The 17,922-nt window shown below is 41.0% G+C and overlaps 3 protein-coding genes across 19 annotated transcripts in view; 2 read left to right on the forward strand and 1 right to left on the reverse strand.

Annotated features, from left to right (window-relative positions):
• The window catches only part of ank1b (ankyrin 1, erythrocytic b), a 58,886-nt gene extending 53,788 nt beyond the window's left edge, over positions 1-5,098 (forward strand). For 15 of the 17 annotated variants that reach the window (XM_086054236.1, XM_086054239.1, XM_086054238.1 and 12 more), the window contains 3 exons: positions 1,299-1,355; positions 2,508-2,605; positions 3,749-5,098. In XM_086054236.1, the coding sequence (XP_085910362.1) occupies positions 1,299-1,355; positions 2,508-2,576 (126 nt within the window). In that variant the 3' untranslated portion in view covers positions 2,577-2,605; positions 3,749-5,098. The remainder of the gene's footprint in view (positions 1-1,298; positions 1,356-2,507; positions 2,606-3,748) is intronic. The other 2 variants (XM_086054225.1, XM_086054233.1) reach the window with 1 other exon arrangement.
• A 3,429-nt stretch (positions 5,099-8,527) lies between these two features.
• LOC147135746 (eukaryotic translation initiation factor 4E-binding protein 1-like) lies at positions 8,528-14,102 on the forward strand. Its single transcript, XM_086054316.1, has 3 exons — positions 8,528-9,228; positions 11,591-11,782; positions 11,894-14,102. Exons 1-3 carry the CDS (start codon positions 8,943-8,945, stop codon positions 11,923-11,925), a joined length of 510 nt encoding a protein of 169 aa, XP_085910442.1. The 5' UTR covers positions 8,528-8,942; the 3' UTR covers positions 11,926-14,102.
• Positions 14,103-14,154: 52 nt separating this feature from the next.
• Positions 14,155-16,554, reverse strand: LOC147135747 (nodal homolog 2-A-like). The gene is made up of 3 exons (XM_086053613.1): positions 16,274-16,554; positions 14,667-15,379; positions 14,155-14,561 (listed from the first exon to the last, which is right to left on the reverse strand). Exons 1-3 carry the CDS (start codon positions 16,524-16,526, stop codon positions 14,409-14,411), a joined length of 1,119 nt encoding a protein of 372 aa, XP_085909739.1. The 5' UTR covers positions 16,527-16,554; the 3' UTR covers positions 14,155-14,408.
• Between the last annotated feature and the right edge of the window lie 1,368 nt (positions 16,555-17,922).

The raw sequence follows: 17,922 nt of genomic DNA on the forward strand, positions 1-17,922 counted from the left end.
AGTGAGTGAATGATACGGGAATGTTTCTCGTACTGTGGTTTTGGGCCACTCTATACGATACCAGGAATCGTGGATCATTTTAAATTAGGGCTGTCAAAGTTAAAGCGTTAACTACGGAGATTAATAAAAATTTTAAAACGAGTTAAAAAAATCACTAACTCAATTAACTTAGTTTTATTTACTTCCTGTGGCAGCTGACCTCTGCTCATTTTGCAGCCAAATTTCACTGTCGCAAAGACGGACTTTTACGTATTTGCTCGACAGCTCTTTGGAGAAATCCAAAATAATGTGCGCACTTTGCAAAGCTAAACTCAAATATTAGTTTTACGTCTTTGGTGTATCGTTCAACAGTTGTATTTTACAGGAAAGGAATCATATTCAAGGATCAAAGAAAGCTATTAGAACAGTCTTTGAATCGAAATATACTTGACATTTTTTTTCCACATTAATTCCAAGAGTTTACTCAAGTAAATATCTGTTCCAAGCTTTTAAATAAAAATTGTAGTTCAAAAATACGATTAATTGCGATTAATTATCGAAAATTTTGCGATTAATTAGTTTCAAAAATGTAATCGTTTGACAATCGTTTAAATACATCAGAATACTTGAAGCGGCTGTGTAAGTTCAGGGGTTTTTTTTTCCATAAAACTGATTTCAATCAATTTCCCCTCTTCACTTACAGAAAAAAAAATGACATTCAAACCACCAGCTATTTTGTTCTCGAGCTTTAATTTGCATAATGTATAGTAATTTAAAATAAAATCAATATTGCAGATGATCTTAAAATAAGTTTTTCCTCTTGGGGGGAAAAAAACCCTCTTTTCTCAAAACGTATATAAATACTCATGTAGTTGTACAGGCGAGGCAGACAACCTCCAAATATTTGCAGCTTGGAAGCACATACCATGGGTCAAGTTGAGTCCTGAAAAATCATACCCAAACTCCAATTACTGGTAATTAATAAAATCGAGTAGTCGCCCCGCCCTACCAGTATTTAGATTCTATGTAACTGAAATAATACAGTTGCTCACTTTTTTTTGTAAAAACACTGCTGTTATGTTGCATACAACAGTATGTGATCATATGTGATCATCAATAGCTTTAGTCTCATTTAAACAGCACTCATCAAAATGGAGCATTTTGATGACGTCACGACGCTTGATGATCAGGAAAATATGTGTTGTGCGGCGCAACACATGGTGAAGTTTGCCATTTTCTTCCTTCCCTGACATTTCTAATGAATTGACTGCTTAAAAAGAAAATTGCATGGTCATATTTGAACTATTGTCGTTATGCAGAGAGAGGAGAAAGAGGACTATGTTGCTGACGAACATGGCGGCATGCTTAATCGAAAGGTGAGTGGATGGATGTGTGTGGGCCAAAAGTAAACACTGACATGTTCATGATCGAGCTTTTTATTGTACATCAAAGACTCGCTGCAAAAAAAATGCATCGGATGAGAAATGAACACAAGCCACCGGCAGACATGACAGCAAAGCGGGCATTTTTCTGCTCCACCTCGCGTAAGAATTACAATGGAAACTCTCAAGTGGAAAGTTTGCAATTCAGCCGGGAACGCACAAGCGCGTTTCTACCACTAAAGCCGGGAGAGCGTATATGTCATTTTCTTTTTTAAATCCAATTCTTGTCTCTTAGCCAATGAAATGCATCAGAATAGACATGTGACGGTGTCGTGAGTTGTCGTCGTCGGAGGAGGATATCCGCGATTTTTTTTCGAGGAGTAATGGCGGCACAATCGATCGCGGCAGCTCTGATATAAGTCACGGCAGTGATATAGACGACGCGCTTGCGGACTTTAAAGCCGCGAGACCCGCCAAACGTGATATATGTTCGTGGACAATGACGATTTCAACGTCTTTGTGGGAGAATACAACATGGTAATTACCACTCGATTATTTTTGTATTAAAAACAGTGCTTCGCTTGCATCTCCGATTGAAACAGTTAAGATTAATAACCCCGGGGCCTGTGTGAAAGCCACATGTCTAAGATCTCAAATTCTTATGGAATTATGTTTCTATCTGCTACAGGGGCTGAGATATTAATTATTTTGTAGGTGTTGAATTGAATTTCCGCAAAAATGTCAGGTTTTCAAGGGTGACTCCAATGACGACCGTCGGTTTTAGAGAGATGTCTCACAAGCGGCTTCAAGCTTTAATGGATTAATCGGGCCCTACTCAAAATCACGTATGAGGATCGTCGAAAATCGAGGACTGACCAAATTTCTACCTCCATTGTTTGCTGTGGGAAATTTTCTTTTGTGCAACAGTCCGAACATGTGCAATTCCTCATTGACACTATTTGGACTAGTAGATTTTGTGTTATACGGAGGCGACTTGCAATCGTCCACGATCCGAGTAGTCGAACCAGGTGCATTGTGGGACCGCGGCACGCCGCGAGCTAGTTTCCTGCTCCGGGTCCACATAGACGCTTCAGCACTTTAACAGGAGTGTTGTTTCCGTCCCTCCTCCCTCCCTCCTTGCTCCAGGTGGGGGCGGATGTGAGAAGGGCCGCTCAGTCGGTGCAGCGCACCAGTCTTCGGAGGGTTAAACACTGAAACACAACACACACAACCTGGTCCACGAGGTACGCGATTCCCTCCACACAAGCACTTGTGTATCCCAGTGCTTGAAATAAAAACAAAAAAACTAACAGAGCAGCTCCAACGTTGATTTTAATTCACACCGTTTGTACGCTGTGGAAGTGACACCTTGCTTGCACTACGTTGGTATACCTTGACTTTGGCCTGTGTAATTAATCGAAATTCAATTACAATTACGATTATTACACTCCGCGATTACAAAATTGGCATAATCGTAAAAAAACGATTGTTAATATGCATTTATATCCAACGCGCTATGTTTGTTTACACACAAGGAAATCATACTTGAATTCCGTGACAGTTTCCATTTGCAACTATTTTTATTTTATAACTAATTTAAATAATTTTTATTTGGAACTTACATAATTGTGTAGAAAAGTGTTTCAAAGAAATGTCAGCATTTTCTTGTTTTGTACCAAAAAATACATTTGAATAATCATGATTTCGGCGGCACGGTGGTCGACTGGTTAGCACGTCCGCCTCACAGTTCAGAGGTCGCGGGTTCGATCCCGGCTCCGGCCTCCCTGTGTGGAGTTTGCATGTTCTCCCCGTGCCTGCGTGGGTTTTCTCCGGGCACTCCGGTTTCCTCCCACATTCCAAAAACATGCATGGTAAGTTGATTGGATACTCTAAATTGCCCCTAGGTGTGATTGTGAGTGCGGTTGTTTGTCTCTGTGTGCCCTGCGATTGGCTGGCAACCAGTTCAGGGTGTCCCCCGCCTACTGCCCAAAGACAGCTGGGATAGGCTCCAGCACGCCCCGCGACCCTTGTGAGGAGAAGCGGTACAGATAATGGATGGATGGATGGATAATCATGATTTCAATTATTACCAAAATAATTGTGATTCATATTTTTTTCATAATCGAGCAGCCCTTGACATTGAAAGACTTATACAATTAGAAATTTGTTCATGCCCCGAAAAAGCGACATTTTTTTCGGCACATATTTTTGAGTCATTTAACAAACACAAGCAATCCAAGCAGCCTTTGAGATTTGAACATTTTATTCTACTCTATGGCGATGTCGATTTGAATTCGATTAATTGTTCAGCCCTACCCGGAAGTCAAGGCACATTTGTTTTTTTGGCAGGGACAAACTCTAATTCTGCTTCATTGTGTGTCTTCTAGGACAAGAGAGCCACTGCCAAAGCTTCCTCCACAAAACCACATCCGGAACGCAAAGGAAAGTGAGCGATGGGACAGAGACTAACAAAATGACAAACATGGAATTACCCTCCCACATGTGATAACACCTCCAGAGAGAAAAAAAAAAAAAAAAAACAAGTGAAGAGCTCAACTTGTAGTTTTATAACATTTGTAAAGTATCACTTAAACTAAAGCATGAGCGTTTTTTTTTTCTACAAAACAACCCCCCCCCCCCCCAAAAAAAAAAATAACAGCGAATATCACAGAACTACGACGACATAAAGTGCTTCCTGTGAACTGTAACTGCATGATGACTGCTGGTGCATGACTTCGACCTTTTGAACTGTCATTATCTACAAGCTGAAGAGGGCCGGCCCACGCTTGGCTCCTGTGACCTTTTCAAGACTCGATTGCCCCTCGCGGGTTGGCCGGCTCAGCCCCAAAAAAGGAGCACGTCCCCCACGGCTCCCAAACGACGGCTTCAGACGAGCCCGCCGATGCTTCTTTCGGTGGACCCTTTTTTTTTTTTTTCTCGTTTTTCTTTTTTTTTTTTTTTTTTGTTCAGTGCGCTTGTCGTAATTATGCACTCGCTGCTATGTGGACGTGTGTCGCCGTGCGTGTGTGTGGCTGTCTTCTCTGCCGCATGCCTTTCTTGCTTCTGACCGGGCGCTGAGCCCCGGCTCCTGATTGGCTCAAAGGCCCTGTGATGTCAGCACTTGGAAAGAAGCGCGCCTCTGTGCTCGCCTGCTTTTGAGTGTCCCGTCCGTCCTCGTGTGCAGAATTGGCTTCCCCTTGTTGTTGTTGTTGTTTTTGCCCCCTTGAAAAAAAACTCCAAATGTTCCATTTTTATTTTCTTAGTAGCTGGGACATGTTTCCTTTGAAGGAGTTGATCACTCTCCATATCGCAGAGCATAACTTTGTCCACTCGGGTGCCCCTTTTCTTCGACCTTCTTCCTTTGTCTTGGTAGCTGACGTCATCTGTGCAAAACCAGTAGCCTCACTTGATATGCAGATTACTTTTCCGCACCTCTTTCCCCATCCATCCAATGTTTCAAGCGATCACGTTGGCCGCAGGATGTGGTGATTTCCAGTGTTGAAAAAAAAAAAAAAAAGACGTAGAGTACATTATTGTGCTATTATGACGTGTGATTGTGCAGGCAGCACTGTGATTGTCATCATTCTCCCCCATCCCCAGCCTCGTGATGTCGACATAAACTAAAGCACACACAATCAAGGTGATTACGGACTGGTCAGGGTGTCGGATCGTGTGAACTTGCCACAGCAATAAAATCCAAAACACGCCTGACGAGCGCTGCTAGGAAGTTCTGTAGACACATTGGAGTTGGGGTTTTTTTTGTTTTTTTTTTTTTTTGGTTTTTTTTTTCCCCCCACCTCCTGGATAACGCAAGATCCCGCGTGCTGCGTCGACCTTGCTGTGAGTGAGTCAGCGAGAAAACGCTGACACGGGATCAGTCCAGTGTGATATCGTGTGGGACTGCAGACGCCTGAGAGATTTGCAGCTGTGTTTTACAGCATTTAGCATATCAAGCAGTGTTATGTTGTAGTATCCTATACAACCAATATGTATCATTTGTAATATTTTCTCTTTAAAGCGGGAAATCAACGCAAACACATTTTTTTCAAGAATATGTATGTTCCCAGCAGGACCACTAGTTGAAACACGGCATTCTGATTAATATTGCATTTGTGCAACATGAATTAAGCAGCAAAATTCACCGGTTTTTAGCCATATCTCGGGGCGGCCATTTTGTGATTTCTGTCGACTGAAAATGACATCACAACTGCTCAGGGGGTCAGGTAACGACCAATCACAGCTCGCCTGTTTTTTTAAAGCTGAGCCATGATTGGTCGTTGCCTGATCCCTGGGTAGTTGAGATGTCATTTTCAGTCGACAGAAATCACAAAATGGCCGCCCCAGAGATGGCTAAAAACTAGTGGGCTTGCATAGAACATATTCTTGAAAAGAATCTGTTTGGGTTTATTTTCTTTAAGTGTAAGTATCTTCGTTGAGAGAAGGGGTGGGAAACCGTTTTCCTGATGGGGGTTGTTTAAAGTCCTCATGGGCCATTCTAAATTTTCCCCCAAAATATGATGTTATGATTGAACTAATGTCTATTTGTTACACCATTTGGGGGGTGAATCATGGTAGAATATGAAAAGGTCTGAGGGAACCATTACTGAAATTGAAGAGGTCAATCGTTTGAATTTAGCCTGTAAGTCTGGCTGTGGTTTCCATGGAGACGGACCCTGATCGAAGGCTGCTTCGGAGCGCACTTTCCTAGCCCACGTTGCTCTGCTCTACTTCTACACTTCATCGTCTCTTCTACCAGCCGAGCACATTGCCGCCATCTTGCGGCCGTGCAGAAGACAGTCAAGTGAGGGTCGTTAGGTCTGTCTAAATTCGCCCGCGGAGTCTTCGGAGGATGCAGCATGCAAATTTGGACACAGCTAATTTGGTTTGAAGCTGTCATTAACAGGAGGGTTGAATATAAGAAAGAAGTCGGCCATTTTGGTTTAACACAGCACTTCTGGCGAATTTCAGTACTTATGAGAAATTCCTACGAGGAAATGTGTCCAAATGAGCTCCAATTGGCGAAGAGTTTTATTTATTGATTGTATTTTTTATTTTTTTGCTCATGCCATCCGATTCGGGCCAAGAATGATGTCAAAGTTTGATCATTATGGCTCGCAGCTTTAATTTATTTTTAGTATTGCATGGTGGGATGGCTCAAATTCTCGAGCGGGCCGCTCGTGGCTGATGATCCGTAAGTTCCCCACCCCTCCCCTGAACAAATATTTGATGCATAAAGCTGTTGTTGTCATATCACGGTAGCACACATGCGCTGACCATTAAAACACAAACTATGTATCCCATAAGTACTGTAAGTGCTACTGTAGCCTGAACAAGTGAGACTGACTGAACGAATGAGCACATTATTTTGCACACATTTCACACATTTTTACATGGCCAGTGCATGCACTATATTTGCCACATATCACATTTTCCACTGGTAACACGCCACTCAGGTTTTTATTTCAGAAACTATGAAGTGTTTTATTTTGTGCAGGGCCCTCCTCCGTGAGATGCTTGAGTGAGAACTTTAATCGTTTTTGGGTGAGTGACTATTTTGTCTGTTTAGATTCTTTTTTGTTTTTGCTCAGGGGTATAGGTGAAATACGATGCTTTGTGTGTGCGAGAACCAGGGGCGGAGCCAGAACGTGGCTAGTGGGTGGGCCTGGAAAAATCAGGGTGGGCCTGAATATTTCTCTCACCCAGCACAATCCTCCTGTCCTGACATATTGTATATTCAAATAAAATGGCAAACTAAATAGTATGAAGTTCAGATCTTCCTGAGACAACCATAATTATGTCATTCTTAATATTCCATAAAATTAAAAAAAACACAAATTCCAAAATAATTTAAGAATAATTTACCAAAAAATCTAAAAATATATATTTTCATGAATCTCACTCGGGTGGGCAGTTTGTCAATGTGCCACCCATGGCTCCGCCCCTGGCGAGAACACAAGTTTTGAAGCAGGCATGTCACTTGAAAAGGTAGCGTAACGCCCAATGATGTATTTTAACGAGTATTGTAACATTTAGACCGTCGAGAAGAAGAATAGATCTCACCTATACTCCTTTAGAATGGATACATGACAATGTAAACGCAATATCATATTACTCTATCCTAAGGAATGCAACTGCACCCATGCACAAAAAAAAAGATGTTTTTATGAAAATACGTGTATAAAAATATATATGACAAAATATATTTCATTAGAATGCTATGCACCCTCATAGAGTTGTTATGGATGTTCTTTCAGCATTATCTAGCTAGCCGATGCCCACATGATGGGGAATGTAGAGGCTACGTAGCGTTGACCACTTTTTTTTTCTTTTCTTTTCTATTGGTCCAGAAAATGAAAAAAAAAATGTATACAAGACTTTTAATCAGAGCTATTCTGACTTTGAAATATGTAAAGATCATCTTACCCTGTACACCAGCTCAAACCATTTACAAGACTTAATAAACAAAGATGTGACATACTTTTTGCATTATTCATAAATTATTCCCAATGCACACTGTTTTATGTGGAGGTGCATCTCAATAAATTTCAATATTGTAGAAAAGTTTATTTCTGTAGTTGAATTCGTACAGGGAAAGTCTTTATTAAATAGTACATGTTAAACAAATTAACACATTGAAAAATACTTTTAAAAAGGACAGTCCATAACTAATTTCTATATTTAAAATATTTTTGTTTCTTCATTTCTCATTACGATGATTTTTGGTTTTCGTTAGCTCTTTACAGTTATAGTCATAGTCACTTAAAAGTAATAGTCATATAGTCATCACAATTATGTGTGTTTTTATATATATATATATATATATATATATATATATATATATATATATATATATATATATATATATATATATATATATATATATATATATATATATATATATATATATATATATATATATATATATATATATATACACACATACACACACACATTAATACATACACACACACATAATTGTTTCACGTTTGAGGTACTGAATTACTTCAGGTCATATTCTAATTTATTAAGGTGCATCTGTTTTTTTGTTGTTGTTTTTTTTAGATAAAATGTGTTCTATTATTGTCTTTTAAGCTCCAATTCGAATTTGTCTCTTTGGGCAACGTCCTCGGTTTACGACTGTTTAGTAGACGAAGGAACGTGTTGTAGTTATAAGTATTTATATGAAAAAAGACTTCATTGTCATAAATGCAATTGAAAACGGTAAGTATTGTGATAACGTCCTTCTTGTGCCGCGTAAGGATGTAGATGTATACTAAGACATTTGTACACTAAAGTACTTTAGTACGTTCGTTGCGCGCCGTCGTAACCTTGAAAGGGCGCATGTCAGGAAACCGTAGCAAGAAATAGCTTTGTGTATGTATGACCTATTACGTACACTCGTACAGTATTAAGTAACTTCGTCAATTCATTTATATCAAAACATAATGTATACTGTTGGTAATTTTATTTCGTTTATTTTCTGTTGTCATTCGACTTCCGCACCAGGACAAAAAAAAAAAAACTACAACTTCCGCAGTCTGTGACGCCCCCTGCTTTCAGCCAATCACAGCCCCCGACTTTATGTGCTCGCACCGGAGGGCTTTCTGGGTTGTTTTGGAGTCGGTGGTAGCACATGGAGGCAACAGGGAACCACATTTGAAGAAACTTTGGATAATCTTTTTTTTTTTTTTTTTTTTTTTTTTTTACCGAGAACGCGTTCTCCTCCAAGGTATGTCAGCTGCAGGTCAGACGAGCGGGAGCCGGGATATACCGGCCGTGAGGCGGGTCGCCGTCCTGGAGGCTGCCCACATGCCCCACGAGTACTCCACGACCCCCGGGGGGACCGTGTTCAGTACCACGCCCGGAGGTAACTCGGTCATGGGTCAAACTGTGTCTCTACAAGTCCAAGGAAAACTTTTTAGACAATACATACATGATATATATACATAATAACATGGGCTTTAAGTAGTAAGTGGTGATGTAGAATTGTACTTCTTGCAATTTTTTTTTTTTTGGGGGGGGGGGGGGGTTATTCCAAATTGCAAATTAGAATTGCAGAACTACTCCTGGCTGTGGGTCATTTAGTCATAAGGAGACAGGAGGCAAACCAGGTCATCAGGTCAATGTTTATTACCAACTAAAAGGGCGAAGAAAATCTTATTAATTATTTTTTTATTAGATTTTTTTGGGGGCCACTGGAAATCTCAGGTCCCGTGATGACTGGACATGGACAGAATGCCAAGAGTCCCCCCATATTGTAAAGCATTAAACACTAAAGCAGTGTTTGACAGTTTTTTGTTATTTATTTATTTTACATCTGAACGTTTTTTTTAAAGCGTGAGAGGCCGACCCTACACGACAGGGAAAAAAAATGCCAAACGTGTGCTTACTGCTCTTACGGTGTGTAGTATAGTTCAGATGATTAACAGCACATCCCATACAAAACCATATCTCCACCTTCAATTGCGAGTCTCCTCCCTCAAACTAGATGTTTGTTGTAGTACAGAGATTGAGTGACTGATGACAGGCAGTACTGAAGCCAGAAATGCTAGAAGCTAAGCTAACTGTTATGTTAGCTCACTGAGTAAAAACATTGCAGTTGCAAACTTGTATTATTATACGAATACTCAAAACAACTATTTGCCCCTCTATTTTTATTTTATCCGGCAACAGCGCACATTTCACCGCCAAACTCGCCATTCTCCACATACGCAAGTATCTGCAAATACTGGCACCTGATGTAAGATTATCACTACCATACCATGAGTAATAATACAATATACAACCAAGCCCTGCCATGAATAGCAAGCATCAGAGAAACTGTTCTAAAAAGCCACAAATGTTCCTAACATATAACAGATAAACAGGAGGACTTTCAAATTGACCTTTGACAGGAAAAATCTTCCCCACATTCCTGCCATAGGACAATCATCTATAGGCTTCATCCTCAGCCCTGTCATGTCCCCATGTTAATGATCAATAGTGTTTTGTTATTCACTCCTTTCCAGCCCTTTGAAAATGTGCTCGAGCAGAGGCGGAAATTATTATGACCGCTTGCACAGGATACTGATATGTAATTTAAAAAAAAAATAAAAATCACAAATCTACACTGAGATAATAATTGGTATTTATTGACATTGTCAGGGAGGTATGAATTCAACAATATGTTTCTTGTTGTGTGTTGACTGTCTGTAAGCTTCCCAAATCGGCGTTGTGGTAGAATAAGTCAAATAAGTGAATGTTTTCCCTCTGCAGCAGTGAGAAAGTTGACGGCATGTCCACATGCCGGCAGTCAATGATACTGTGTTCTGTAAATGTGGCAATTGGGGCACATTCACACTGATAAAACACACACACACACACATACACACACACACACAAATACAGCTGGCCCACTCTATGTGTGTCAGGGCACCAGAATATAGGTCATTCAAGCACTTGAATGTAGACCAGGGGTGTCCAAATCCGGTCCTTGAGGACCGCTATCCTGCATGTTGTCCATGTTTCCCTCCGCCAACACGCCTGATTCAAATGATCAGGATTGTTATCAGGCTCCACATGAGCTGTCAAGATGTTTGTCAAGAGGAGCCTCATAAGCTGAATGGACTGTCACTTTAAACAGCGGAGTCAACAAATGCAAACTATTGTATCGTGCCAGATAGCAGCTTGTGCTTAAATGCCGGAATGCACCAGAATGGGATGTCTGCTGAGATATGTTGCGGTCGTCCACTCCATTTCTATTTACAGTGCAACCCCCAAAGTGGAATGTCCGAAAAAGGTTTTATTTTAGAGGTCAACCGAAGACTACTGTGGAAAGGCGTGTCCATATACATGCATCTTATTTGTACTCAAATGGGCCACCCAGTCTGCAATATTATTATTATTATCAAAATGTACATGTATTGTATCATAATTAGCACATACCGGTTACATACACATACGGACAATCTTCATTAAATCCATCAAAAGAGCCTAGCGAGCAGATGCTAACGCAAATAGCATGAAGCTAACGGCATAACAATGCCTACTTCTTCACTAAGCTGAAAACAAGCTTTTTCTATTAGTTTGTTTTTAATAACCAAAGCTCTGGCAAATGTTTTGAAATGACAACAACTTAGTAGTCAACCAGCAGAAATGGATTGTGTACAATTTTGGGGCTTACTCTGTAGTTGAGACATTAGACAAAATAAAACCAGGACTCAATACCCCTTTCTCGCTTGCTTCTGCAGGAACTCGAATCATCTACGACAGGAAGTTCCTGCTCCAGTGTCGCACCTCTCCTCTGGCTCGCACGCCTCCGAAGCTCCCCGACATCCCGGGAGTCACTCGGCCACTCAAACGGGAATCCTCCACTGAGACATGCCAGGCGGGGGCGAGTGAGAGCGGTCGCACTGAGCGCAGCCAACATACAGAGGGTGCAGGTAAACATTTGTTTGTACACGTTGCCTTGACAATGTCATGGAGAAGGGAGCTTATTGAGGTGTACCTCAATGTTACGCTTTTTATCTCTGTCCACTCTTTTCTCCCCACAGGAGAAGATGCCCAGTTTGACATGGACATTTGAAGAGGATTCGAACAATTCCTAGCATCATCACGATAGTTGTGTTGTGAGTGTAGAAGATTTTTTAAAAGTTGAATTAAAACATAGCGACTGTGGAATATAAAATGAGGGTTCCTTAAAGCGGAAGTCAACCCAAACATCTATTTTTTGTAAGAATATGTTCTATGCAGGTCCACTAATCGAAACGCAGCATTCTGATTAATATTGTGTTTCTGGCATATGAGTTTAGGAAACAAATTCCACCCGTTTTTAGCCATCTCAGGGGGGGCGGCCATTTTGTCGGGTGGATTGACTTTTAGATCCACAAACGCAATATTTATCAGAATGCCTTGTTTCAACTAGTGGGCTTGCATAGAACATATTCTTGAAAAAAATATGTTTGGGTTGACTTCTCCTTTAAAGGGAAATTGTATTTTACCAGAACTATTTATGCCTCGCTTAGTTGATTGGATATGTCATGGCATATTAGGTGTTGCTAGAATCGGTTTTAGCTTAACATAGTATTAATAATATTATATAACGTAATATTGTGATTTAGCAGCTTTTATAATATTAAAGATTCAAGTGGAATATGGCTTTTTGATGTGTTGTTGTGGGAAGTGATTTTACATAGAGAGAGAGAGAGAGAGAGAGAGAGAGAAAGAGAGAGAGAGAGATAGCCGTCGAGCAACTTTTTAAAGTAAAACTACGTAAAAGTCCGTCTTTGGTGACTCTCCTCTAAGTTTGGCTGCAAAGTGAGCAGAGGTCAGCTGCTACAGGAAGTAAATAAAACTGAGTTCACTCAGTTCATTTTTTTTAAGGCTTTATAGAATTTTAATTAATCTCCAAAATTAATGCTTTAACTTTGACAGCCCCTCCCTCGCTACCTTTTTTTTTTTTTTAGCCTTGTGTATTTGTTGATGTTTATTTTATACAGCTGTACACGCTGGACAAAGTTCATCCAGTGAAAGAAAATGTCTGTGAACCCTTTAGAATGACATGGATTTCATCAGAAATGTGTCATAAATTGTCACAACAAAAGACCACACATAATTGACATGTTTTCATTTGGGCCTACACGGTGGTCTTATGGTCGAAAATGTCTGCCTGATAGTTGAAGACTCTAAATTGTCCATATTTGTGAATGTGAATATTTGCATGCCTCTGTGTCTTGTGATCCACCCAATGTTAAAGGGTAAGTCAACCCCCCCAAAAATCTCGCAACTACAGATTTTGAACTGGGAAATGAAAATGACAGTGGAACGGATCACAAAAGTATCTTGAAAGGCCTAAAAATTAAGACAGATTGTCTATACTGTAAATGGAGAAAGATTTTGCAGTACCTGGGTGTTTCACAACACTTCTGGCAAACTATTGTGTATTCAAATAAAAACAAAGTCGGGTTGTTTGAAAGCACACCATCCCAACTGTGAAGTATTGTGAGGGGGCATCATCATTTGGGACTGCTTTGCTACCTCAGGGCCTGGACACATTGTTATCATCAAAGGTGGCTTCACCCCAGGTTGCCAGATTCTCATTTGGCCAAGCAGTCAAAATGGGATCATTTAAAGTGAAAATCAACCCAAACGTTTTTTTTTTCCCAAGAATATGTTCCCAACAGGCCCACTAGTTAAAACACGGCATTCTGATTTATATGGTTATAGTTTGTGGAATACGAGTTAAGCAAGAAAATCCACCCGTTTTTAGCCATCTCAGGGTGCGGCCATTTTGTCATTTATGTCGACTGAAAATGACATCACAGGTAATGATGGCTCAGCTTCAGAACACAGGTCAGCCGTGGGTCGTTCCCTGAGTCCTGGGTAGTTGTGATGTCATTTTCAGTCAACAGAAGTGACAAAAATGGCCGCCCCCAGAGATTGCTAAAATGGGTGGATTAACTCTTATTCCACAAACGCAATATTTATCAGAATGCCTCGTTTCAACTAGTGGGCTTGCATAGAACATATCCTTGAAAACAATGTTTGGATTGACTTCCCCTTTACAAGAAATGTGGTGTGCTGTAATTGTAGATCCTTGGGGCATTTTGATAAAAGCATGTCTAAAATATGTTATTAAGACACCTGGAAACTGTTATAAATTATGGAAACAAATGCAAACCTCTCCACTTGAATTGTGTTGGGTTTTTTTTGCATTCTCATCATTTTCATGAATGTTGGTCAAAATAAACTCCTGGCAAATAATGACTCGTACACACTTTGTTGAAAATAAGAAATAATTTATTGTTTTACTGTACAAGGTAGGGTCAATGTGACCCAAACATCTCCATATCATCAAAGCGCTCACATTTACATCTCAGTTACAATATCTTTTAAAAGGCAAAATGTAGCTTTCATGTATTCAGTTTTAAACTACAGTGCTTCGCTCACTCACCCGGCTGTGCTTTTTGGTTTCATTTTGAACCGGCACAACGTAAGCCGCCTAAATCTACAATACCAATATCATTTGCAATAAAGAGTCTGTGATTCCGTACGGGTCCTTGGCTTCTCTCAGTGGCAACCGCACTCCTCCACCACCATGTCCTGGTGGCGCCTCATGACCATCTCGCCCTTCTCGTAGTAGAGCATAGACAGCGGTGCCACCCGGGTGGGCGCGCAGGACAAACACGGCACGTTGCGCGAGCGGTGCAGCCTGAGCAGGCTCTGCGGAGGAAAGAAGAAGAAGAGAAGCGTTCGTTAGAGCAGCGGTCTCCAAACTACAGTGTGGGGAAGAAAACCGACGTGCGTAGCAGAGAAAGTGAGTCTAACCTGCATGTAGGCGTGGTTAGTGGGCCTGAAGCTCTCGTCGACAGGCGTGGGACAGGCGCCTTCGCAGCGGAAAGCGTTGAAGTGTTTGGGGTAAACCATCCACTGGCTCCAGCCCAGCTTCGCGAAGTCCACCCACATGTCCACCTTCCTGCACAGAGGAACGTTCTTGTTCTCGCCTCCAACAGGCATCGCCGCGGACACCCTTCCTCTGCGCTGCTGGCGGGAGAACCTTTTGGTCCTGCGGCGCGTGGTCCTGGTGCCGGCCTCTCTGTCCAGGCTCACGTACTTGGAGCGCACGGCCGTGTGGATGAGAGACGGCATCCGCTGGGCGTCGGGGTTCTGCCTGGCGAAGATTACGATCATGACCCGGTTCGTTGTGTGATGCTGGATTGCCGCCAGGTTCTGTTTGGCGTTTTCCGGCTGATGTGTGGACGGTTCCCGCTCTTGCCAGCGATGGAGCATCCGGGTGACGGAGAACACCTTCCAGGAGGACGATTTCATGGTGCTGGGATGGGCCCTCAGGCTGCCCAGGAAAAGCCTGCCGCCAGAGCAGCTTTGGTCAGAGCACGAGTGGTAGAGGTCCACCGAGGCTCTCGGGGACTCGCCGAAGTCCGGGAGGCGGATGCGAAGCTCGGCCTGTTGGATGCGGTCGCCGGCGGACATGGAGGACGTGTCGAAGGTGATGGACCACCTGTCGCCTCTCTGCTCGCAGCCTGGAAGAGATGCAAGTACAAGTTGGCATCATTGCTGACAGAAAGTGGTACATACTTGAATTGACTTTGGACTACACGTGGGTGTCAAACTTGTTTTCAGTGAAGGCCCAAGTGGGGCAGTTTGATGAAACCACATAGCCTAAATGTTTTTGTTTTTTTAAATCATTTCTTTATTGCAAAGTTAAACATCAGCGGTATCTCTATTTTCAGCATATAGAGACTGTAGACAAGTGTAACAGTTTGAGCAGTGTGAGTAATTATGCTATAAAAGCACTAAATGCTATTTGTTATTGCTTTGGCAAGCCATGAAATCTTGCTAGCCAGAAGTTGAGCTGCACTGTGTTTGTTTAGAGAAGGCTAAATGTTAAGTGTGGGAATGCAAAAACTCCCCTCCTCATATTACACCATTGACCCTGGACTTTTTGTATCATGCTTTCTTTCTGGTACACATTCAAACGGATGATTTCCCTTGATCACATTAGAGAACGTCTGTATAGGAAAATTGAGTTTTATCATGACAGAGGGAAGAGTTTGTACAAAAATACAACATTTATGGTCTAGTGGCCCTCAAACTCAAGGGCCAGTCTGGCCCGCTGTGTCATTTTAGGTGGTGAACTTGGCACTTGTGGACTATAGGCCATGAATTTTGCATAACGTGCTGAAATTAGGAATTAAATTAAAACATTTGCTGGCTGAATAGGTTTGCTTGTTTTGTGGACAAAAGCCTCCCTCAAAACATTTTTTTTGCTGGAAAAGGTGACTTTTAAAGTGAGTTAATACGTTTGAACATACATTTAAAAAGTGTCAAAAGTTGACAGACAACATCTATGTTACTTTTTAGAACTATGACCAAATCTCATTGACAATAGCACCGTTTTAAGACAGAACACTCACTTTTAGCGACAAGGCTTGTCACATAATCCGAGTCGTGCAGTCCAGGGTTGTCCTCGGTCCAGCTTTTGGCTCCGGCCCAATTCTCGGTCAGCATGGTCCGGTAGAGCTGCATCATGAAGACGGGCAGTCCGCCGGCCTTGCGCCGCTGCAAGGTGAGTTGGGAGGGACTGGACGAGCCGCGCAGCAGCGCGTCCGGGTGCGTCGCGGCGCCGCATAAACCCACCAGGACGAGAAACACAGCCAGGTTCGTCATAATTCCACGATCCAAGTGGCGTCACTGCTGGCAGATAGTTTCCAAATGATGCATCTGAGATGCTTGCCTCCGGGTTTTATAACCCTACGCCAAATGATCCTTTGAAGTGGATGTGGGACAATCCGCGCGTCTTTGATCCACGTACGGCAGCGCTCAATACAGATATAGCACAACGTGCTTCCATACAACAAGACTCTTTTTTTTTTTTTATGTGACATGATGCATCGAAACTACTTTGCTCCTTTGTAGTGGCCGAAGTGTGAAATAGAGTAAGAGGCCACAATTTGATTTTGGTTGATAAGAAGCCCTGACAATAATTTGAGTTAAGGAGATTAGGGTGCCGTCTGATTAATGAGCAGGCAAGGAGTTAATCACGCACAGCACAGGCAAGATCAGGGCAAAATACAATTATCCAATATTACGTCATCATTAGATGTTTCATGATTAGATTTTTAAAATGTCAATTTTGGGGGTTTATTTACATTCATTATGGTTTAAAAAAAACTATTAATAAATAGTTGAAGGTTGGCCATTGGCAATATCACATAATGAAAACAAAGGAACAGGGAATTATTATTTAAATCATATATAGTTTGAATTATTATCTATGAAACAACGAAACAATCGGGCGTTTATTATGAAAGGCCATATCACTAAAAACAAAGAAAAGTGGCATTATGGTTTATTTAAATGCAGTTACGATTCATTTTTGGTTTGTAGAACCCACTAATCATTAGCAAAAGCTTTACTATAAGCAATATCACAGAATGAAACATTAGCAGATGTTATTTTAATTATTTAAACGTAATTATAAATAATTGTTGACGTTTAAAAAAACGTGCTAAGCGATATTGAAACCTTTATCTGCAAAATCACTGAATGAAAATAAAGCTTTTATTTGTATTTTCATTATTTTTATTTTCATTATTATTATTAATATTATTTTTATTTTATTTGTAGATTCATTATTTTCAAAAGTAAACCATCACAAAAAAAATGCCATTCTTAATATATTTTTATACACGTGTATACTAAAATACATAATTTTTCATAGCAAAATATAATGCTCTAATTGTTAGAGGACATTTAATATTGTGCAGTTGCAATGTGAGTGATATAAGGCATTTTAAAAATAGATATTTTGTTCTTGTGTGTTTTTAAGAATAAGTGAAATACATTTATTGATTAATTTGTACATCATATTCACATACATGTCTTGACGTGTACAAGGGAATTGTATGGAATTGAAATTTTGTCCAGCTCCAAAACTGCATTACAATTGACATCAGCATCAAAGAGTTATTAATGAGCACCTGGCTCTCTTCACTTATTCAAATTGCACAATCGCTCTTGAAAGGAATACTGCACAGAGAACAACAAAGGCTCCTGCGTCCTG

This window comes from Filicampus tigris, chromosome 15 (genome assembly GCF_054856515.1).
Source record: "Filicampus tigris isolate MCC_2025a chromosome 15, RoL_Ftig_1.0, whole genome shotgun sequence".
Lineage (NCBI taxonomy): Eukaryota > Metazoa > Chordata > Actinopteri > Syngnathiformes > Syngnathidae > Filicampus > Filicampus tigris.

Bases quoted from the DNA above. Each gene is read 5' to 3' on its own strand.
- LOC147135746 (XM_086054316.1), top strand. From the start codon at position 8,943: ATGTGCTCGCACCGGAGGGCTTTCTGGGTTGTTTTGGAGTCGGTGGTA. The intron at 9,229-11,590 runs GTAACTCGGTCA...TTGCTTCTGCAG, and splicing joins GTTCAGTACCACGCCCGGAG to GAACTCGAATCATCTACGAC. The intron at 11,783-11,893 runs GTAAACATTTGT...TTCTCCCCACAG, and splicing joins CCAACATACAGAGGGTGCAG to GAGAAGATGCCCAGTTTGAC.
- LOC147135747 (XM_086053613.1), bottom strand. From the start codon at position 16,526: ATGACGAACCTGGCTGTGTTTCTCGTCCTGGTGGGTTTATGCGGCGCC. The intron at 15,380-16,273 runs GTGAGTGTTCTG...CATCTCTTCCAG, and splicing joins GACAAGCCTTGTCGCTAAAA to GCTGCGAGCAGAGAGGCGAC. The intron at 14,562-14,666 runs GTTAGACTCACT...TTTCCTCCGCAG, and splicing joins CTAACCACGCCTACATGCAG to AGCCTGCTCAGGCTGCACCG.